This window comes from Microtus pennsylvanicus, chromosome 16 (genome assembly GCF_037038515.1).
Source record: "Microtus pennsylvanicus isolate mMicPen1 chromosome 16, mMicPen1.hap1, whole genome shotgun sequence".
Lineage (NCBI taxonomy): Eukaryota > Metazoa > Chordata > Mammalia > Rodentia > Cricetidae > Microtus > Microtus pennsylvanicus.
This window is the reverse complement of record NC_134594.1, coordinates 24,330,693-24,354,773: the sequence shown is the minus strand read 5'-3', so window position 1 is coordinate 24,354,773 and position 24,081 is coordinate 24,330,693. Positions and strand designations below refer to the sequence as shown.

The 24,081-nt window shown below is 47.9% G+C and overlaps 1 protein-coding gene across 1 annotated transcript; it reads right to left on the bottom strand.

The window, feature by feature from the left end:
- Nucleotides 1-1,299: 1,299 nt before the first annotated feature.
- On the bottom strand, nucleotides 1,300-23,966 carry Mgst2 (microsomal glutathione S-transferase 2). The gene is made up of 5 exons (XM_075950533.1): nucleotides 23,783-23,966; nucleotides 20,867-20,966; nucleotides 6,003-6,073; nucleotides 1,945-2,026; nucleotides 1,300-1,513 (listed from the first exon to the last, which is right to left on the bottom strand). The coding sequence occupies exons 1-5, from the start codon at nucleotides 23,838-23,840 to the stop codon at nucleotides 1,381-1,383; spliced, it is 444 nt and encodes a 147-aa protein (XP_075806648.1). The 5' UTR covers nucleotides 23,841-23,966; the 3' UTR covers nucleotides 1,300-1,380.
- Nucleotides 23,967-24,081: the final 115 nt, after the last annotated feature.

Sequence of the window (24,081 nt, the reverse complement as noted above, 5' to 3'; positions counted from 1 at the left end):
GTCACTTCTTTCTTGTCTATTATTCATATTCTAACACAGTAATGGGCATCTGGAGGGTGCCGATGCCCAGCTGACAGGGGACTCTGTCCAGTGGAGGAGCCTGGTCCTCCCTTCTTAAAGTCTCTGAGGCAGTAAGCAGAAATTACTGCCAGTTCTCAGATGAAAAACTGAATTATCAAGTGAATGGTGCCAGGTAGTGACTGCACATCAAGAGAGAACGGCCACTCAGCTTCCACTGTGTCCTCAGTTACACTGCAAGCCCCACAGGACACAGGTGTGTTGAAGGAGCTGCGGGCTGCGTTCCTGCCACCCAGCTCCCTGCCGCCTCGCTAGCTTATGCCCCGAAATAACGACAAACTGTATTCTTTTAAACACTGCTTGGCCCATTTCTATTAATGTATGTAGCATCACGAGGTGCGCTTACCAGGAAGATTCTAGCCTACGTTCATCCTGGGTCGGAGCTTCATCGCGTCTGCCCTGGCAACGAGCAGCATGGCATCTGAGCTCACTTCCTCTTCCTCCCAGCATTCTGTTCTGTTCTAACCTATCAGGCCAAGCAGTTTCTTTATTAATTAACCTTCCTCCATCACAGGTGTGCAGTGGAAGCCAGATCAAATGCCACCACTGTCAGCAGGACCTTCCTCCCTCTGCAAAGGGGCGTGAACACCCAGGTCTCTGGGTGGATCCTTAAAATGATGCTTCTTTTTTCTTTTTTTTCTTTGTTCTTTTTTTTCAGATTCTTTTTAAAAAATAACTTATTTACTTTTATTTTATGTGCATTGGTGTCTGTGTATATGTCTGTGTGAGGGTGTTGGGTCCCCTAAAACAGCCATGTGAGCTGCTGGGAATTGAACCTGGGTCCTCTGGATATGCATTCAGTGTTCTTCACCACCAAGCCACCTCTCTAACCCCTTTCCTTTGTTCTTTATGAAGTACACATTTGTCTTGTGTGGTTAGTCGGTGACTCGCCTCTCTGGCTAGCTCATGTGTCTGACATCTCCTGGCATCTGTTGCTCTGCTATAGCCAATGCTGAGGGCCCATCTGCCTGAGCTGCTTCTGTCTGGACCTCTTCATCGAGACAGAAGCTGTGTCAGAGGCTGTAGTGGTGAGCCACATAGATACCAACACACGGGTCAAGCTTGGCTCTGACTGAAACAGTCCCGCTTCCCACAGGCCTTCTAAAGCCGGAGCCAGCACGGATGCCCCCCAGTGGTGTCGGGGAGGCACACCAGAAACACACTTCTTAAGCAGCGTCAGCAAAGGGGGTATTTCCACAAAGCCACAGCCAGACAAACAAATGAGAAGTTTGAAAGTTTTATTTAGCACATTGTCTTCAGACTGGTGACAGCCTCAACGAGCGTGGGAGGGAAGAGAAAAACTTAGGATGTGTGTCTCAGTTTCTTGGTAACATGGAAGTCCAGGTATTCGTCCAGGAATCCGTTTGCTATCCCCAGGACAGCTAGGACAGCCAACAAGGCCAAACTACCCAGGCTCAACTTGAAACCGGTGATTCTGCAGGATGAACATAGAGGGGTGACATGACTAACTGGGCTGCCGTGTGGAGGCCCCTGCAAAGGCTCGTTGTTGGAACTGCCCGGAACTTTAACAATAGGCCATTTGAAATATTTAGGTCATCATAAAAAGTAAAGGGGATGCCAAGCCACTGAGGTCAAGCAGCCCCATGTACACATGGCTACCCCACCTAAATATTCTAGAAACAGGGCAGAGTTCTTGCTGGGATCTGTAGCGCTTGTGCAACGCGCAGATTCACGTGTTTATTTTCTCATCTTATACCTGATCGTGCAGTTTGGTAAGACTGGCCCCAGGCAACGGGGGTCACTTTGGTCACCAATACTCCATGTGTTCTTAATCCCCTCAGGAACAGAAGACACAACCTGCTGCACCTTGCACACACACACACGCCATTATTTGGGTCTCCTTACCTTTTGTCAGCAGCTTCTGCGTAGCCCCAGAAGTACTTGTGACGGGCATACAGGTACACGAGACCCAGACAAGACGCCAGAACTACGCAAGGGATAAAATAAAGAAAATACGTAGAGTTTCATGAATGTTTTCTCAAAATAAAGTGTGGAGACTGAGGAAGCGTTTTAAAAATATTTTCCTGACGAAATGTACGTGGCCAGAAGGAATAATCCTAATGACAATCAAAGAAAAAGAGCTTTTCTAAATAAGTGAAATATTTGAATTCACAATTCACACAAGAAGATAAATAAGTGTGCCAGGATCACATGGAAAATGTTTCGACACAATTCAAGGTCAGCCAGCTGCTAATTAAAAAACTGCAGTGAGAACCAATGAGACGACTCAGTGGGTAGAGTCAAGGTTGCAGTTCAATCTCCAGGGCCCAGAAAAGGAGGAAGGGGAGAGCAAATTTCATAGCGTTGGCCTCTGGGCTCCATGTGGGCTCTGTGGCACACGCCCCAAAACGCTCAGAGCAGCGCGCGTGCACACACACACAACAATAATAAGTAAAAAAAAAATCCATTTTAAATGTTTTCAGACTGCAGTGAGAGGCTACCTTCAAGTACCCAGCAGAATGGCTAGAGTTTACTTTATTGTTTGTTTGGTTGTTTGGTTTCTTAAGGCAGAGTTTCTCTGTGTAGCCTTGGCTGTCCTAGAACTCACTTTGTATACAAGGCTGGCCTTGAATTTAGAGATCCACCTGTCTCTGCCTCCTTGAGTGCTGGGACTAAAGGCATTTGCCCCATACCAGGCATGGCTAGAATTTTAAGACCAACAATATAAAATGGTGAGGATATAGAAGAACGTTCATGAAAACTATGATTGGTCATCACAATTATGAACTCTGTATTCGTAGTAACCAAAAGCTGGGATAGTCAGGAACCTTAACATCAGAGACTTGATCACCCAACAGTGTAGCCCTTCGGCACTGCCACCCCACAGTGAGTGAAGAGAAATGTATTCATTGCACCCCGGTGGCTCTCAGTAGCGCTCTGCGTGGACTGATGTGTTACACCTCGGTGCGTACTCTATTATTCCAATCACAGGAAGTACTAGAATGGGGAAAGCCAAACTGTGGGAAAGTCAGAGTCATGGAAGGAGTGAGAATGGATGGGTGCAGGGGCCAAGAGTAGACTTTCTGGACGGTGGCCGCGTTACATGCCTTGATTAGGAATTGAGTCACACGAGCGTTAAACTCCACTGAACACCCAAGATCTGTACATTTTACCGCACATAGGTTTTATCCCCAAAATACACAAAGCACAATGTTGATGTTGCTGGCACCCTGACCAGTCAGAATATTGATATCTTCTCTAAATGAGGCCCCTCCCTCAACACCACACAGACGCAAACGGGATGTCTAGAGCCTCTGTCTGGGACTGGGACATGCTGTTATTAAATTCACTATTCTACTTGGTCACCAAGATTTTTATTTTAATTTCCTATATATGCCAGGTGTTCCTAAGGATTTGGTCAGCAGCTGCTTGCCTTTATGAATTTATTATTCTAGAGATGGGGCTGGAGCTCAGTAGAGTGCTTGGCCAGCATGCTCACTTCCTTGGGTTTAATCCTGGGCACCCCAAGAAGATAAAACGAGAAGGAAAAAGAAACCTTCTTGTCTACCCATAGCTGATCCTTTGTATGATAGAGAAATGTGTGTGTGTGTGTGTGTGTGTGTGTGTGTGTGTGTGTGTGTGTGTGTTGCGTGGTGTGCATGTTAATGTAAGCATGTGTGCGTGTGCATGTGCTTGTACCACACATGTACATATGGAAGCCAGAGACTGATGTCACGTATCATCCTCAGTCATGACCCCACTCCTTTTTTTTTTGAGCCAGGGTCTCTTTTTGATCTTGGAGCTCATTGGCCAGGTAATGTGCCTCTGTACCAGGCTTTCTGTGTGAATGCTGGGTTAGAACTCAAGTCTTTATAGCAGGCACCCTAAGGACTGAGCCATCTCTTCTGTCAATGAAGAAGACAAGAGACAGAGACAGGAAAATTGCAGGCTTGGAAGCATTGTGGAAAAGTCAAAGGGGGCAATGTGGGACAGGAGGGAGCTGGAGGAGTTGCTGTCTTCTTAGAGAGGGCTCTGGGGGACACTGTGGAGGGAGCAGGCACCAAACGATGAGAACAAGGGGACCCAGAGTAATGGCAGAGCTGCCTAGCATCTGAGAATGTTAAGGTAGATTCTGAGCATGCTCCCTGTTGAGAATTACTATCCCAACTTACTGAATTGCTGTCCCCAAAGCCAGTGAACAGCCAGAAGCAGTCTAGTAGGCCACTTACTTTGGGCAAGAAAAGAATGACAATACCTAAGAACCCTTTTCTGCTTAGGCAGTCTACCTCATTCCGTCCATCATGGGGAAATCCGAGGGGTCAAGTGACAGAGACAGAATTCCATTATCTAAAGGCACTTCCCTTATTAGTTGTTAATCTGCCCTTAGATGGAAAGGAACAGCCACTTTTGCTAGTGCCATTAAGGAACAAAAGTGTGAGCCGAGTGAAGTTTAAAAGTCATTCTCTAAAGGTCATTGTATCTGAAATCCCTTGGTTGACAGTAAAAATTGCAAGAAAGAGATTGATGAAAGGTTCTTTTGAAGCAGCTGGCTTTTAGTTTATTTAAATCTTAACAATCAGATGCATACCCAAATGAGGCCATTACAGTTGCCAGGAATCAAAGGGGATTCTATTTCCCCAGCTAGGGTGTCCATACAGGTCCAACCCCCAAATACGTGGGTCCACAGAGTCCTCAGCTCACCAAGAAAACTCCAGCTAAACAGAAAGGGCATGCTTGCAGACTTGCTGCCTCCAATGTGCAGCACCACGTCCTTCTGGGCCCTTGGAACAAATTCAATGGACCTGCTATGTCCTTGAATGCAAGATTTTCTCCACTTTGGTACAGACATTTGTGTGTCTTAGTTTCCTCATATGGAAAGTAGAAATCAATTGTTGACTCTGTTTCATATGGAAGTTTTAAATCCTACAAATCTATGAGCTTCACACCGTAAGTGTTCCATAAACATTGTTGTCATGGAAGCAAGTTGTTTTCTGTGTTCTGATCCTTTTTCTTTAATCAGATTATTAGATTTGGAGACAAGGTCCATGCTACGTTTATCCTTGGGTATCTAGCATATAGTTTTGTTTCAGCTTGTGTATCGTCTACAGCCACACGACCTTGAAGGCTTCCTATTCGTCCAAGATACTTATGTTGGGGAAGAGGAGGATGCTCAGATCCAACCCCTTGGCCCTGTACATTCCAGGCAAATATTCTTCCACTGAGCTACATTAACCTTTGCTTTGTTGTTGTTGCTGCTGCTGTTGCTGTTTCTTACATTCCAGTCAAGTTTCCCCTCCTTACCCTCTTCCCAGTTTCTCCCCGCTGCACCACCCCATCCACTCCTCCTCCACTGCTTCTCTTCAGATACAGGCAGACCACCCATGGATATCAACCACTCATGGCCTATCAAGTTGCAGCAAAACTAGGCACCTCCTCTTCTGTTAATCCTGGGTAAGGCAATACAGTAGGGAGAATGGGTCCACAAAGCAGGCAACACAGTCAGAGACGCCCCTGCTTTCACGGTTAGGAGTCCCACATGAAGACACAAGTGTCACATATATGCGGAGGATCTAGGTCAGTCCCATGCAGGCTCCCTGGTTGTCAGTCAAATCTCTATGAACCGCTATGGACCCCTACGGACTTCTATGAACCTAGGTTAGTTTTAAACCTTGGTTTTTGAGACAGAATCTCACTATATAGTTCTGTCTCTAGATCCCGAGTGTTGGAATCCCAGGTATTTACTCCTGTATCCGACTGCTAGTGTTTGGGTTTATTTTTAATTATTGAACTGACTTACATTGAAGCCATGTGAGCCCACCTAGAACTTGGACATACACAGGCATTGCTTCTTATATTTAAAGTCATTTCCAGCATCGGTAGCAGTGAGGCCAGCTATCTGCCCCTTAATCGTGTTTAAACACCGCAGTCATCTTTGGGATGAGATGACGTGTTCTTATAATTACCTTGATTGAAGTACCACCCGGCCAGCCACAGTATTAGGATGAACACGGGATAAGACTCCAAAGAGTTTTGTCTGCGGGGAGAAAAGAATAAAGGTGAAGTTGAATTCATGAAGAAACACACACTAATGCATTGGCTTTCCTTCTGCAGGTGAGCATTCAATCCATTCAAACAGAAATAATACAAGAACTTACATAAGAAATCTAAAGGGCTCTTCCACTTAAAAAGAGTCTTTCGAGGTGAGACTCAACATTGCTCAAAGCGCAGAGTCAGGCAAAACCTTCTCCTATACGCAAATTTTGTCATTAGTGGAGCAAGTCATGGCTCCTTTCTAGAAGACAGGTCTCCTGAGCCTGAATGTCGTTCTACACCTTATCCGAGTTCCCCAAGAGGCTACTCGGCTCCTATTAAACAGGTTTCTTCTTAAAAAGTCCCTGACAGGGGCTGGAGAGATGGCTCAGAGGTCAGGAGCATTGCCTGCTTTTCCAAAGGTCCTGGGTTCAATTCTCAGCAACCACATGGTGGCTTACAACCATCTGTAATGAGGCCTGCAGGAAGAATACTGTATACATAATAAACAAATAAATAAATATTTTTTTTAAAAAAGTCCCTGACACCCATAGCTTTTCACTTGAGTCAGTCAGAACATTCAGGTTGTCTTTAAATAATTCCCCTTAAACCTTCTGAAGTAGAGAAATGAACGCATTTCATTCTCATTCTATGCAGTGGGAAGTAAGACCCGAGAGCCAGTTGCCTGACGGGATTTGAAGATCACTGGCAGCTCTTGCAGAAGCCGCGAGTCCATTTCCCAGCATGCACATGGCAGCTCTCAACTGTCTGTAACTTCTGGCCTCTGTGGGCCCCAGCCACACGAGTGCCGCACAGATACACATGCAGGCAAAACAATCATAGACCCAGAGCAGAAAGTAAAACTAGCAGAGAGCAGCATCAAATTGCCTCTACTTGCGGGAAGCTCAGATGGAAATTCTGATACTATTTTAAGCACAAGGGAATAGTTCTCCCAGAGCTACAATTAACTCTTCTCTATGTAGCAGAGAAGGGGAAAGATGAGATGGAATCGTGGTCAGGTTAGCTCCGTGTTGTTAACAGATAGCACAAGCAGAGAAGACAGAGCTCTCAACAGTCATTTCAGCTTCCCTTGAGGTCACGTAAGAACAACGTGTGACTTCTAAGGCCTGGTGACACATGCCCGTCATCTCAGCTGTTTGGGAAGCTGAGGCAGATGTGTACCTTCAAGTCCTGCCTGAGCTACAGAATGAGTTCAAGGCCAACCTGAGCAACTTAGTGAGACCGTGTCTCAAAATGGAAAACTATAGAAATGGGGGGAGGGGAGCTGGAGAAGATGGTTTAGTACATGTAGAGGACCCAAGTTCAGTTCCCAACAGTCATGTCAAGGGACTTAACCACCTGTAACTCCAGGCCCAAGACACTCAGTGCCCTCTTCTGACCTCTGTAGGCACCCATACGCATGTGCATGAGACACGCACATACACATAAATAAAAATTACAATAAAATCTTTTTTAAGACTTGGGTTGTTTCTTAGCATTGGGGTGTTTTCCTAGCATGTGCAAGGCTCTAGATACAATCCCTACCCCTTCAATAGAAATAAGGAAAGGGAACAATTGACACACCCTGCCCCCCCCCCCCCCCCCCCAGGCCATGGCCGATGCAGCATCCTGAAGCACAAGGAGAAAGCCCTAACCTCACCAACAGAAGCAACGAGGACCGTTTTACTCTCTAGGAGCCTGGAAATGGCAGATGAACGGTACTAATGTAGAGATGCTTTCTTCTGTCTCATCTCGTTATCTCTTTAAGGCCCAAGGAAGCACTCCTCTGGAGCGTAGCACAAACCAGAGGTGCAGCCTCTAGTGCTCAGAGAAGTGACTAAGCTGTTCTTCCTCTGCGTCCTCGGCATGGCTTTGCTTCTGATGGTTTCGTAAATTTGTAAGGAGCTATGATAGGGTAAGTGAAAGATACTTTCTGCATTTCCACAGGAAGAGTAATGGCAGTTAGCTAAAAATAAGAACCTATTTCTCCGCATTTTCCTTTCCTTGGCTAGATCCATGGAACCTTTCCCAGGGAGCAAGAGGGAACAGCACACGCGGGAGGGTTCTAACCCTTGCCCCGTCAGTGCAATTTTCTGGCCCTTTTTTGGAAACATCCCACAACTGCCCCGTCCTTTTTATTGGGTTTCCTATACCCTAAATTATTCCAGACGTGTTTTTCCACGTCTTCTTACTCAGATCAGCTGTGACGTTTTAAACACCTCTGAAGCATCGGTCACAGAAGTCTCTTTGAGGACTTTCCTTGTGGTGAATTAATGGCCTCAGTGTTGTTTGAGGGGCAGAGATACACAGAGCCTCACAGCCACACCCTGGTTCCACTCAGGAGACCAGTCGGGGAGCCTGTGGTCTCTTTAGGGTTTGTCCACAGAGGCTGACACGCTGAGGTGTTTTTGTGCCCCTGCCTGAAAGAGCAAGAAAGACTCGGAGAAGAAGAGAGAAAGAATGAGAATGGCGGGGCTGTGCGGGTCTTTCCTTGCGACTCAAGCTGAAGAAACTCCTTAGTGGAGAGCGGCCTGGGTGTGGATGCCTCAGCTTCATGAAGCGCAGTACCAGGCGTCAGGTGACAAGGTGAGGGGACCCTGAACCTCGTCTCCTCCCACTGCAGCACCCAGAGCAGCCCCGGGATTTGGCCCAGTGTCTTTTCTATTACCGCAACAAAACACCAGGACCCAGAAAGCAAGTTGGGGAGGAAAGGGTTTATTTGGCTTCTACTTTAGCATTGCTGTTCACCACTGAAGGAAGTCAGGACAGGGACCCACACAGGGCAGGATCCTGGAGGCGGGAGCTGGTGCAGAGGCCATGGAGGGGAGCTGCATACTTGCTTGCTCCCATGGCTTGCTCAGTCTGCTTTCTCATAGAACACGGGGCCGCCACCCCAGGGATGGCATCTCCCATGATAGGCCGGGCCTTCCCACATTGATCACTAATTAAGAAAATGCCTCACAGGCTTGCCTACAGCCTGATCTGTGGGAGGCATTTTCTCAGCTGAGGTTCCCTCCCTTCAGATAACTCAAGCTTGTGTCAAGCGGACATAAAACTAGCCAGGACACCCACATATGGACAATGCTCCAGCACCCAAGGAGAGTGCCATGTGCAGCATTGAGGTCTGCCATTTAGCTGATTGAAGCTGGGGATGGGTCACTAGGAACACCCCAACTTCCTGAAGCAATCAAGAAGATGGAAACGTCGGTGCTAAGACACAGGGGGTGGTTAGAGGCCATGGAGATGAGGCAAGAATTGATTGTAGCTCCATGTGTGGCCATGGAAAAGAAAAGCCTGGGGTACTAAGGCAGGCTACTCTATCTTCTGCATCTTTATCCCCCAAGAAATGGGTCCATTGTCCTTTTACAAGCAGGAGTCACTCCTGAACTCACCCAGCCTCATGTCCTTCTTTGCAGACAGGCCTCAAGCCTTGCTTCCTCTAGAGTGCAGGGTGGTATTTAGTCCCCTTGGAGCCATGACAAAGTGCCCAGCAAAGCAACTGCAGGGACGAAGGACTTGTCTTGTGTCACAGCTTGAGGGTAGAGCCCACCACAGTAGGGAAGACCTGGGGACAGGCGTGGAGCTGCTGGTCACATCGCCTCCCCAGCCAACAAGCTAAGAGAGATGGGTGCTACTTGCTCCGCTGGCTTCTTCCTTCTTTGCCTTTAATTTAGATGAGGACCGCATCCCATGGTGCCACATACATCCAGGGTGGGTCTGCCCCCTCCATCAGACCTCTCGGGAAACAGCTTCAAAGGCAGCTCAGAGGCGTGTCTCCTAAGCGAACTCGAATCCAGGCCATTTACAAGGAATAGCCATCATATATCCTTGTCGGTCTCCCAGAATCATCTTTCAGACATTGGAAAAACGTCTCAGACTGCTGCTTGTGGTCCCTACGCTTTGCTGCCTGGTAGCATGGTTTTCCCTGGAAACACCTGGAGGCCCGTTCTGTCTGCTCACTGCCATCCTGTGCCCATACCCTTCTCCCACCAGCAGTACCTCTGAGTCCCCAAGAGCTCCCGAAGCATGATGATCAAGGTGATCAAGTGTGGTGTGCCCCACGACAGCCACCACTGTGAACTGTCAGCGGATGCATTCAACTTAAGGGGACCAAGTCCTGAACACGCCTTGCCTATGCCAGCAGCAGCTAATTATTTTCGCTGACAGGACAAACCAATATGGAAACAATTTTAGCCTCTTTCTAACCACCTGCACAGCCACACACCCTGTACTCTCCTTAGAGACATCCTGAGGGAGAGTCCTGTGTCAGCTGCCCTTCACCAACGCAGTCGGTGATGACTGTCTATGGGCTATATCCTCCCCTACGTCCACGTAGGGAAACATGGGCGGTGCAGAGTCACTTTCTGGCCACAGCCACCACTGCGCAATAGCCATGGCTTCTTTGCACACTGCTACCCCTATAGAAATACGGGGAAGGGGGGTCGTGTTTTAAGCAGATGACACCAAGGGCATCATCAAATTCCACACCAGGGAGAGAAACTGAAAAGGTCTTCACTAGATGGCCAGTAGGGGGAGCAAGTGTCCTGACCGTGGAATTTAAGATTTGAAACCAATACAGACCCTGGTACAATGCCCTGATTTGTCTGGAGCCAAAATGTTTCAGGATACATGAGGCTTAAGGGAGAAAATGGGAAAAGCCTGAGAAGAACGGAACCCGCTGGGCACGGTGATGCTCGCGCGTGTGCCCTGTGTTCCTCGACACTAAGGAGCACCGGCTGCAGGCTGCGCCCTGCCCAGAGTAATTCCAGCTTGCAAGCAGCCTTTGGCTCCATGTCAAGTGCACACGCAGAGGAAAATAGCTCTAGGACCGCCCACGGACACCGCCAGCTGTCCAGCTCCAGCCACGGGGCACAGACTGAAAGCAAATTCAGCCCACAAGTGCAAAGGTGTCACTTTTACATTATCAAACTAAAACAGGAGCGCATGGGTGCCTGGGAAGGTTCAAACCATATTAGTAAATACAGGCCCAAGGACTTACCAACTGCACTAGACCAATGAAAGATGTAACACCCTCACCTGGACCCCATAAAAGAAAGACACCTAGTACGGCTTTATAGCCACAACAGAGAGGAGACTGAGGACCTGGGTGGAGGAGCCTGGACCTCCATGACTATGCCAAAGTCACCCCCACAGGGACACCCAGAGAGGTCAGGGACCAAGCAGTAAACTTCCATCGTGTTAAATCTCTGAGAATGGGGGGCACGCAACTAGAAAATAACGTTGTGTGTGTTATAGAACACACAGCACAAAAAGATGAAACTCTAAGGATAAATAAAAATAGAAGTGGCAATACTGTCCCCTCTCCGTGGGTTACTTAGAGGCAGGAACTAGCTCACTGTCAGTAGTAAGAGAAAAGAACCTGTAGTGAAAAGCTTGTCTTAGTAACAAATATTATGGTGAAAACAGAGAAGGGGCACAGGAGTAATATAAAGATTAGGCTTAAAACAGTGACGTTAAGACTACTGGGAAAGATAAAAAAAAAGAGGGCTAGTGACTTAGAGGCAACCGTGTCCACCAGATGAGAGGGACAGGGCTCTGAGCCAGTGTCCACAGGCCTGCTAGCTCCCCTGATGCAACAGCTCCACCCTATCCCTTGGAGAACATATGCAAGGCACATTTGCCTTTTCATATAACAAAGCAAACTGTGGAGAAGAATGGCTTCTAGAGAGAAATGCTCACCTAGTCTAGAAAGGACCACCCCAGACCCCCCCCCCCCACACACACACACACAAAGCTACAGCCCTGCCCGTGAGCAAGAAGAAAGACTGTAGACACATCCTGGCAGCTGTGAATCAAGATGCTCATGAACTACGAGAACAAAGACAGCACGATTTAATTAACATCCACCAGGACACCTACAAGGTCTGTGGCTCGCAGGCTAAGCGCAATCAGACAGCCAAGGTCAGCAGCTAATAAAGCGTAAATCAGAGAGGAGCAAAGGGAGGGCTTTGGCCACCCTTAACTGGGTGGACAGTGAGCAAAGAGCGTTATTATCTCCCTGGTTGGGTCATGGGGAGGCATGGTGGAGAGGACTGTTGACTCTGCCCATGATAGCCCAGAAAATTAAACAATTGCAGCAGAAATTCCACGGGTCATTGTTCGTTTCTACCGTAAGTCCTATAGCAACAAAAACAAAACTCCTACATAACATGAAACGATTTGATGATTTCTTCTCTCTCCTCGGAGAACCGCTCCCACTCTGAAGAATTTCTCTCACTTTCTTTAGGGACCCTCAGTAGCGCTCACTTCCCTTTGCTAACCCCTACCCGTCTGCTTTTGAATCTTCATCTGTGTGGAACAAGGAACTAAGGCATCACTGTTTCAGGCTGACTTTTAGTGACCATTGAAGTCCCCATACCCAGTGTGGTAGTTTTCAGTAAACAGCCCCCATAGGATCATCTGTTTGAACGCTTGGTCCCTAGTTGGTGGAGCTGCTTAGGAAGAATTAGGAGGTGTGGCCTTGTTGGGGGAGGAATGTCACTGAGGGTGGGCTTTGAGGTTTTAAAAGCCTATGCCAGGCCAGTTAATCCTCTCTGCATCCTACTTGTGGGTCAAGATGCAAGCTCTCAGCTGCTGGCCCAGCGCCATGCCTGCCTGTTTGCTGCAGTGATCCCCACCATGACCGTCATGGACTCAAACCCTCTGGAACCGTGAACCCCAGTAAAGTCTTTCTTCTATAAGTTGCCCTGATCATGGTGTCTTATTACAGCAATAGAAAAATAACTAAGACACCCTAAGCCCCTGGGCCATGCCCACTGGGCCAACTTGGTGCCATCATTCTCAAAAAATATATCACTTAGGGTAACCCTCTTGCTGCAAGGGAAGCCCCTTGGTGTGAAACTTTTCTCAATGCCTCCTCTAGCTGACAGACTCCTGTGCGTACAACATGAACTTCTGTGTGCACCAACCTCCTTCTAAAATGCTGGGAATGGAGACATCCTGGCCGACCCTAGCACCTTCCCAACCCCATGCTCATTGTAGGGGCGCTTTTAAAAATAAAAACAGGCCAGGCATTTCAAGGAGGCTTTTGAAACCCTTTCTCTTTCAAGTGTGTGTGTGTCTCTCTCTCTGCTTCCTCCCTCCTGTTTTGCTGAATCACTTTGACTCAGCTACTGCAAATCCACAGGTGCCTGACCCCGGTCTGAGGTTGAGAAAGAAGACCTTTGAGTTATGACCCTAGCAGAAGGGTCAGAGTAACACCCATCATGCCTGGAGCAGGCCTCTGGAGTGAGAAAAGGATTGCTGGAGGTGCCGTATAGGCTGATAACTCACTACCTTGCTCAGTACAGGACAGTGGTCCAGGCCGGGAGTTCCAGCACTGAAGAAGTTGGAGCAGAATATTTCAGGCCAACCTGAGCTACATAGTAAGAGTGTCGAAAAATTAAAAATATCAATTCATTAATTAACCAATTAATTAATTTATTTGTTCCTTTTAGGGGAAGTCCCCTCTGGGAATACAGCAGGAAATGGAGCCTGGTGGCGGCAGTATTGAAGTCTAATTGCCACCCAGCAACTGAGCCTGCTGGTAGAAGGATGGACACATGAGGGCCCAGACTTAGAGCTCTCAGACTCCCCCCTGCCTGCCACTGAAGTCACCAGAGCCATTCAGTGTCTTGGGCACCCGCTTTATGTAACTCAGTGGGTAAAGGGCATTGTAGGGCTTCCAGCTGAACCCAGGATTGTAAGCCTCCTGGGAAATGCTCAGGCCAGCGCGAAGACACAGCTGTGGCTGCGTGCACCTTAATGTCCAGCAACGTGAGGGCCAGAGACGTGGTCTACTGGGGCTTGCTGGCCCCCAGCCTAGGTCTGGGGGTCAGTGAAATGCTCTGTCTTAAAGGAATAAAGAGAAGAGTGGTGGGGCAGGGTACTGATGTCCTCCCCTGGCCCCGTGTGTGCGTGTGTATGTGTGTGTGTGCACAAGCATGCTGTCACACATACACACACACACACACACACACACACACACACAGAACAGGACACCTGATGTCCTCCCCTGCCCTCATGTGTGCACGTGTGTGTGCACGCAAGCATGTTCTTACACATACAGAGAACAGGACATCTGATTTCTTCCGTGTCCCCATGTGTGCATGTGTGTGCATGTGTGTGTGTGTGCAAGCATGTTCTTGCACACACACACACAGGACACCTGATGTGCTTTTCTTCCCCCCCGTGTGTGTGTACATACATGCACGTGCACTTCTGCACATACAAACATACAGAGCAACACACCTGATATCCTTCTCTGTCCCTGTGTCTATATGTGTGTGAACTACATAGTGAGATCCTGCTTCAAAAACATAGAGTCAATGAAATTTAAAAAAAAAAAAAAGATAAAACCTGTGAGGCCTATCAAAGAAGAAAGGAGCTCTCTGTGAAAGTCCGAGTTCAGTCGCCAGGGTCGGAAAGAACTAAATCCTGAGTTTTGTCCTCTGACGACACACGGGTGCTGTGGCCCATGCCCCACTCACAGAATAAAACAACAGACACAAACCGCAGCAGAGAACGCACGGGCAATCTTCCTGCAGTAGCTGGATTCAGGATGAGCCATTTGTATGTGTGTAGGTTAACTTGGGTGTGGAACTCAGTGGCCAGCATTAAACAGAGAGGGACGCTGTCCTTCGGTCCTACCTGGCACCAACGAGACCCTGCTGTACATTGGGTTGGCAGCGTTTGTACTCTGGGATCCAGGCTGATACATTACAGTAAACTTTTTATCCTAACGGGAACAACCGAAGTATCTTTTTTTAAGTGTTTTAGAAAAGAAACTACAAGATTGGAGTTTACTTTCCCCTACCCCAAGAAAAAGAAAGATGCTCCATAGTGTGGCCTGAACACAGGAGAGAACTGGTCGGGTATTCATCTCCCTTCCCTGTGGACTCAGAGGGAGAACAGTGGCTCTTTTACATTTACTTTGTATATGTCTGTTTGTCTGTGTGTGTCTGTGTAATTCCACAGGCCTCTGTGTGTGTGTCTATCTGTCATCTGTCTGTTTGTCTTTGTCTACCTGTGTCTGTGTGTAAGTCCACAGGCCTCTGTGTGTGTGTGTGTGTCTATCCCTGTGTGTGTGTGTCTGTATCTCTGTGTCTGTGTGTAAGTCCACAGGCCTGTGTGTGTGTGTGTCTATCTGTCTGTCTGTGTATGTCTGTGTGTCTCTGTGTGTGTCTGTGTGTAAGTCCACAGGCCTCTGTGTGTGTGTGTGTCTATCCCTGTGTGTGTGTGTCTGTATCTCTGTGTCTGTGTGTAAGTCCACAGGCCTGTGTGTGTCTGTGTGTCTCTGTGTGTGTCTGTGTGTCTGTGTATGTCTGTGTGTAAGTCCACAGGCCTGTGTATGTGTCTGTGTGTCTTTGTGTCTGTGTGTCTGTGTATGTCCATGTGCCTGTGTGTAAGTCCACAGGCCTGTGTGTATGTGTGTCTATCTGTCTGTCTGTGTGTGTCTGTGTGTCTGTGTATGTCTGTGTGTCTGTGTGTAAGTCCACAGGCCTGTGTATGTGTCTGTGTGTCTTTGTGTCTGTGTATGTCCATGTGTCTGTGTGTAAGTCCACAGGCCTGTGAGCATGTGCACTTGCCTGCCACAGTGCACGTCAAGGTCACAGCATTCAGCAGGCATCAGTTCTCTGCTCCCATCTTGAGGGTCCTGGGATCAAACTTGGGCCATCAGGTTTATCCTTGCCTGCTGAGCCATCACTCTGGCCCAGGAAATGTTCAAACTGCAACTATCAATTTACTGTTTAGACCTACTTTGTAGATTTTTATAAATGCCTTTAATCTAAAGTCATCGAGGCATTTGAATTAGGATAGAATTTTTGAAGTTTCAGCAATAGCATAAAAAATGGCCCTGGATAAAATTGTGGTTGCTGTTCTTATGATTTTAGAAAAATTGTATTGTGACACAGGAAAGTCTCTAGTCACCTCCAAGGCTGCTCCCGGGATGAAGGGGAAAGGACTCAGGGAGGGAAGTCTGGCCAGAAGCCCTGGGATGCCAGGACACCATTGCAGCCATCTTTGCCTAACAGATGGCAGAGACTCCCAGCCTGAAGAAACATGTGCAGGAGACGCTCTGGAGCCGCACTCAGAGGATCGTGTTCTGGTGAGATGGAATTTCTACTCAGAGAAAGACTGAGCAATGGCTCTGGACACCTTGGCCATTCTGAGGGCTATGTGGTAGAGAGAAGCGTAGGAAAATCCAGCATCTCTGTGAGAGTCGGGATAGCTAAAGGGGATACGTGCTTCAGCCCAGGACAGGAAGAAACAGAGTGTGTTCCTTCCTCGGAATTCAAGGAAGTCAACGTGGAAGACACAAATAAACAGCCACGCTGGCTTTGCAAAGACTTGGTAAGCCCAGGGAGTCCTGCCAGGCACCTCGCAGAGCCGTATTCCTGACAAATGGAATCTGAATTAGCTAGAGTTGTCCCGAACCTTTGAACTCAAGGCAAGAACTTGACTGGTGCTATAGAAAAATCCAAGAGAAAACACAGGGAATGAGATAGGACTGCTCTGCTGGCCCCTCCATCAAGCTCCAAATCCCCCTTGATATTATGAGGGTTTGCTTTTAGTTTTTTGAGGATTTTTAGGGGAAGGGAGGGATGTTGTCATTGCTGTTTGGTTTGGTTTTGGTTTGCAGGGACTGTGGGAGTGGTGGGGGCATTGAGACAGGGTTTCTCTGTGTAGCCTTGACTGTCCTGATACTCACTCTGTAGATCAAGCTGGACTTGAACTCAGAGATCCACCCACCTCTGCCTCTCAAGTGCTGGAACTAAAGGCATGTGCCACCACTGCGGGCCATGATCATATTATGTTAACCCTATGCCTATCCTACTATAGTTAAGCAAAAAAAAAAAAAATCAAATTAAGTTTTGAGAAATGAAATGGGCTTGTGTACTTGTTTTATAAATAACTTCAGGAAAAACATTTGGGAATGGTGCCCAACTTTGTTTCTAGGACGAAAGGAGCCCGGTTACAGAAGGGGGGGAGGGAGAAAACACTACCTTGAAAGAGAATCAAATGTGAGGAAAGAGAGGATGAACTAGAGCCGAGAAGCGGCCCTCAGATCTAACCAGCTGGAAGCCGCCTCCGCCCACACTCAGTTCTCAGTTCAACAGAGTCAAAGCCAGGGGAACTGAGGTCTCCCCGCAAGGTGACTTTATAAAGGTGACTCTGTGAGCGTGAACCCATCCCTGGCCCCACCTTTGGCCTCTGCACGTGCCACTTACTAGTTACTATAAATCAGTGGTTGGGGTTGGCTGGCTTGGGGGTTTCTTTCATCTCTTTTGTGGTTTTCTTTGGTTCGAGATCGGCGGTGTAATTTTGCGGCGCAACCCAAGGCAATCACTTCAGCACTGAGCTCTGTCCCCAACTCTTGGTGACAGGTGTCACTGTGAAGTTCAGGCTGGCCTTGCTTACAGCAGCCACACACACACACACCCGATCAGATTGCAGTCTACCCCAACTCAGGCGGCTGCGTACCATCCCAGGCTCTCCTGTGAGGTTTGCAGAGCGCAAACCTCTGCCAAGGAAATCCGCTTGGCGTTGACCTTTGTCTCCCTTTGCCGCACACCCCAAAAGGGTGAGGGCTCTTGGCTTGTTCACTGATACAAGATAAGCCAGAGTACATGGAGATACTCGTAAATATTAAATGTGTATTTTTGCTTAATTGTGAAATGAAAGACAAAGTTCAAGATAGATAATAACTTGAACGTGAAGACCATCAGGACTTGGGAAATTGAAATAGGCAGGACTTACCTTGTGTGGTTTGATGTTATTAAAATTTGTTCGATATTATTTAAACCAAAATGATTATAGCAATTTTTTAAGTGATTAATGAAACTATCAAATGGAAAAGAACCAACTGTGTACATGAGACCCAAGGACGTAACGACGTAACATTATCCACAGCAGCAACGGAAGAGCACAGAGTAAAAATAAGCTTCTGGAGTTGGAATGATTATCTCCAAAACCCGTTCCCCAAATTTTACTGAAAGTAGAAAGCTGTTCCCCAATTTTCTACAGAAAGAATAAGAGCACCCAAATATGAGAACTTGAGATAAAAGAAAATGAAAGACTCAACTCAAGAACAACCAGCATGTTTCAGAAAAGAATGGAAACATGAAGGAGAAATTGGAGAGAAATTTTTTTTAATCTGGGACATAAGAACAAGAGTTTCTGGACCATAAGGAGACCTGCTCTGGGGTTCAGCATGATGTAATTCAGGAGAGGTCTGTAGGAGCACAGAGCACCCCAGAACCTCTCAACTGTTCCCACATCACATAGCAAAGCCTGGAAGACAAATATCAACAATACCCAAAGATGCTAGAAAGTGACAGAGCAATTGTCTCACAGTTCTGAAGGCATAATATTTTTAATATGGAAATATGTACCTACCCAGGCCATCGGGGATGTGGGGCTGGGTAGGCTGTATCCAAACAAGATAAACCTCAAAATTCTACAGACCTGAGATCTCTCAGTAAGCATCTAGACAGGGTGTCTTAGCATGAATCTGAAAGTGCCCCCACAGGCCGATGTGTTACAGAGTTGGTGGTGTAATCTTCAGGATTGGGGTACCAGTAGGAGGGTGTAGGTCATTGGTGGGACACCCTTGAAAGGGATGATGGGGTCTAGACTCTTTCTTTGCTGCATTTGCCCATATGGTGAAGACGGTTTGCCCCACCACAGGCTCCCACCATGATGTAGGCGCCACCCATGTCCAAAGCAATAGAGCCGACGGAACGGGATATCTAAAGCTGAGAACCAAAGTAAATCTTTCTTCTCTGTCAGCTGCTGATATCATGTATTGATCACTGTACAGAAAGCTAGCAAACGCTCCATGAAAACAAGAGCCAAACGCTGAGAGAGAGAGAGAGAGAGAGAGAGAGAGAGAGAGAGAGAGAGACAGACAGACAGACAGACAGAGACAGAGAGAGAAATAGGTAGCAGGTGATCCAAATCCAGAGAGTATAAGAAAATTCTAGGAGGGCGATGGGAAGACCCAGCATAACAGCCATGCAGTCGCTCTGAAGAGCATCCTCTACACCGTAGGAAAGCCAGGGGGGATTCGGGCACAGGGACTCAAAGCAGGGAAAGGATGTTAGCAGATTACCAGTGTGTCTGAAAGTGCTCAGAGGAGAGACTCTGGATTCCATAGAAGAATCAAGAATGAAACTAAGGCAACAAAGAAGCAATGATTAGCCCTAAGAAAAACAAAATCTGCACAAGAAGAAACGATAACCACAGAACACCGTGTAGCTCCATTCCCAACATTGTTTCCATAGTCACAAAGGTACAAACCAGCTCCAGGTTTAAGGCAACAAGGTAACTACAGCCCAACTACAGGGCTAAGAAGAGAGAACGATGTGACATTGTTTCATAAAAGGACCTCAACTAGCAAAGCCTGAAACTGTGGACCAACAGACAGCAGTGAAGTCACAATGTTGGCAGGCATAAGGGACGGGGACTTGTAATAAGATTCGTCATTCCTCTCTCTTTTCCAGGCTGTGCACAGGCTGATGAAATAAACATTTACTTTTAGGTGTAAAACACACTGGCACCAAACCAACACTTTGCTACTTGACATACCAAAAGTATTTAAAGACAGCTAGGATGGGAATGACTTCTCCTTGTATGGTGTGATGTTACTTAAAATTGTCTTGTGGGCATTCCTGGTACACTTTGAAGCCGAGGGAGACAACGGTCTGTCAACTTCTGAGAGTAAGAGAGTAGCCAAGAGGCCATGCTGTTCATCAGGGGTCTTGCCTTACCAAACTGAATTCAAGGTGTAATTTTTTTAATAGCCAAAATGAGACAAGAACTATACAAGAAAAACATTAGATGAACCTTACTCATGGACATAAAGAGGAAATCATGAATACTAAGGAAAGAGTGCAGCAATGAGTAAGTATTGATCAAAGCAATGGTTTCCAAAGCACTAGGCTTTAGGGGTGACATATGAAGGTTACCCTACCTTCTCCAGGAAAGTGCAAGGTGTTTATGGCAGAAGGCTCTGTGTGTGTCTGAAAAGGCAGGCAGCACAGGACAACAAAACCACTGAGAACGCGTGTGTTCGGGGCAGCTCGGATGTCAGACAATGGTTCTTTGAGAACTTGGCAGAAGGAGAAAAGAAACTACAAAATAGTTCTGCTTGAATCTACTGAACCCTCCTGGGGCTGGAGAAGTCTCTGAGCAAGCCACCATGCTTGAGAGACACGGCCGCTCTTCCCCAGCCACAGCCTTTTGGGTAAATAGACAGACCTACTCAATCTGTACTGAAGTTGGGAAAGCGACATACGCTGGACACTCGTAATAGGGGAGCCTGGGAGCCTGAGACTGGCGCAGAGTGACTTGCGGCTGCCAACTGAAAATGAACGTAGGGCCTTCTCTGTTACTCTTTTCCTTAGTCAGAATCTGTCTGTCTGTCGCTAGTCTGCCTGTTTGGGGATATCTGATTGTACTGTGCACCCCCAAAACTGTGCTAAAGTCTACCTTGGATCAGGGGGCGGATCCAGCAACTAGTTAGAAGCCAGAAGATGGATAGAGAGACACACAGGAAGGAGGAGGGAGACACTTAAAGAGCCATGGGCTTTTTTTTTTTTTTTTTTTTTTTTGGTTTGAGACAAGTGGAGAGATGATCTCTTGCTGGGTCTCTGGCCATAAAGGAAGGTCAGCTGGTTGCTTCTCAACCTCTCTGATCCAGCAGGTTTTCACCCCAACATCTGACTCCCGAGTCTAATAAATAGAACAACTTCATTAGAAAACAATACCTGCCTGTTCGAGAAACATTACTTACTGCGCGCGAAATATTCTCTCAAACTCCGGGGACCCCGAGACTGCCGGGGGTGAAATCTTGTATTTAAATCTTGCTTGTCCAACATTTATAGCAAAATAACCTGCAAAGGAAAGGAATGTCGCGTTAAAGTGTGGCACATCCCTGGCAAAGTGTGAGTACGGGTGGGTACCACAGCTACACTAGAAATCATCAAATTAAACAGACTTGCCAGTGAGCCCCAGGCACCCAGCTGCCTCTGCCTCCCTGGCATTGGGATTGTAAGCCTGCACTGCCATGTCCAGTGTGGGTTTTTTTGTTTTGTTTTGTTTTGACATGAATTCCAGGGGATGAAACTCAAGTCCTTGGGTTTGCAAAGCAAGTTCTTTACCACCTGAATTACCTCCCGGCTCGCTCATCTCCTCCTTAGTTCATAATTACCTCCTGGCGTCTATCTTTCCCTTTCCCATTAGCTCCCACGGTTTCGTGTCCTTAAATGTTGCCTCAAACACGACCTGGTCTCGCTTTAGCATCTCTGCGTCTACTTCTGACTCACTGATGTTCTAAAAAACCCCACACCAAGTTTGTGGCTTCAGTCTCTTCGGAGTGAGCACTCAGGGAGGAGCTTTTTCTCCTGACTCTGAACGCACCTGCCCTTTGAACGAGAAGTCAGGACTGAGCCTGGCTTAGGAAGGGCTCCTTTCCTTCCCTTTGGTGTCCAGGTAGCTGTTGCTTAGGAGTTAAACTGTGAAAATGGACACTCTGTGTGCTGGCTTGGTACTGAAGCAATCCAGAAGGCGAGGGGTGGGCACTGATTCTTTCCAACCGTTCTGGGCAGTATCATGTGGACAAGGCAGCAGCTCATGGGCCAAGCTGGGGGACTCTGTCTATTAGGTAGAAATTGGATCTCGGCCTTTCTGGCCACCGCTGCCCACCCCCACCCGCGGCTTCTAATTTGTTTCACAGCTGGGAAGGAAACACCTAGGGTCTGGAAACAATGAAGGCTGTGCGTTCCTAGATTGACAGATGAGCAGAGACATAAAACATAGGGTTTCAAAAGGGCTTGTGAATGAGCAAATGCTCCCCAACCCTGAACCCTAACTCTAAGCCCAACCAAGTCAGTTTCTCTTAACACCATGAACTGCAGCCAGTAGGCACCTGTCCGCTCCACCAGCCAATGTGAAGCCCTTAATTGGTAAATGGGAGAGGTGTGTGAACACCCACACCAGGAAGGAATATTTGGGCCTGGTGCCAGCCTCTGGGCTAAAAGCCCCATCTATACTCCCGGCTCAGGGCCTCAGGAAGATCATGGTTGTCGATGGCATATAATATCGGTGAAGAAGCTTACACACGTGGGCACAATCACCGTTGTTTCGCCCATCTTTCCTCTTTCCTGGGGTGGGGGTGGGGATGCTTGTGCGCTAGGATAGTGAAGGGAGAACCCTCTGCCACCACCGATGCCCACTCGGTCCCAGGCGGATCCTTCCCCGCGAGGGCCACTTCTCCACCCGGCAGCTTTTCTCTGCAGGTAACGGGTTCAGGACAAGAGCAGTGGTAAGGACCTATTCCGGGCCAGTCACCATGGAGGCCTTTCCTACTCAGGATCCTGTTTGACTTTCTGTGCTGAGAACAGGGAAGGGCAGACCACCCTGCCTGGGGCCTGGACCAGACAGATACGGGTGGGTCTGTCTTAAAAGCCTGAGTTGTTTGTACCTTGGTACAACGCATCCTAATTCTGCGAACAACAAACATCTGTTGATGTGGCCAACTCAACAGCAGCTCTCTGTCTCTCTGGGCTCCGTTCCCAACAATGAAACATTTTTCTATCACAGACATAATTTTTCCACTCTCTTTCCTTCCTGTCCCTTTCCTCCCTCTCCATGGAACTGCCTAACTTGCTGGTCCCAGTTCACAGTGTCCTTGGCATCAGACAGCACACAAAAGGCTGTCTGTGGGGAGAGAGCCTCTGAGTGGGGGCATGCAACCCTCGCCCTTGCCCGTTCTGCCATCACAGGGTCGGAACACACTGATTGCTTAGACCCACGTTCTTCTTTGGTTCATAGCAAACACCTGCCGGTTCCACAAAGGCTGCTAAACAAAACGTGTCTAAAGGTTTCAGAGTTTCCCTCATCCCCAAAGCTGACTGGCCAGGCTAGCCATGGAGTAACTGTGAAGACTGGACTTGGTCACCAAGCATAATAACAGTCCCTTACTTCCTGCACCATGTGGCCTGCGCTGTCCCCACCTCTCAGACCTGGTTCCGGATACGTGCACCCCAGGAAGAATAAGCAGGCATTCCTGGTAAGAAACTCTGTTCGCTAAGCATGTAGGGTGAATAGGAGGAGTTGTGTAACTGTGGTTCTTGGAGAGACAGAGCCTCCATTTAACCAGGCAGAGGGGTGTGGAGTCATCCCGGGAGGTAGGGAGATGTTGCAACATTTAGAATTCATGACTGGATCTAAGCTGCCCGTTTCTGCAGAACTGCCACGGGCAGTTTCTCTAAGAAAACACACTAAATGTCTACGGCCATTTTAGAAACAGGAACAGTCTCCCGCTGAACATCCATAATGGATGTTTGTCATCGCCGCTCTCACGGGCTCACGTCCCCGCCTGCAACTCCTACCGCTCCTCTGCGCTGGGACGTGGACTGTCACCACAGGTGACGCAGAGTCTCTGGGCCCTGAGGACACCACAGCCCTGGGAGAACTAACCTCTGGAGCATGCATGGCAGGATGCATGCAGGCCACCATCAGCAATCTAGGCTCTGCTGGGCACCCAGGACTACAACCCAAACACAGACATGAAACCCAAACACTAGAGCAATATCTCTCTCTCTCTCTCTCTCTCTCTCTCTCTCTCTCTCTCTCTCTCTCTCACACACACACACACACACACACACACACACACACACACACACACACAAGATTCCCACATTCTTACTTTGCTGACAGGCAGAGAGAAGGGAGACGGCAGCCAGCAGGACTGAATCACCCGCCATCTCTGGTTTGTTTCAGTTTTTGTCCGAACCCAGCTGAAGTGCACAGGCGCTTTAGGACCCTGGAGGGCTGATCTCGTTCCCTTACAGAGTCAACAGAATTGAATCGCCAGAGTTGAGAAAGAAAAAAAAAGAAAGGCGGGATTCAGGGCTGGGTAACAACCTTTGCCCCGGAACAGAAAACCACAAAGGTAGGCAAGGCCAGCTGGCACAAAGCCATCTCTGTTCCTTCCTGAACCCGCCC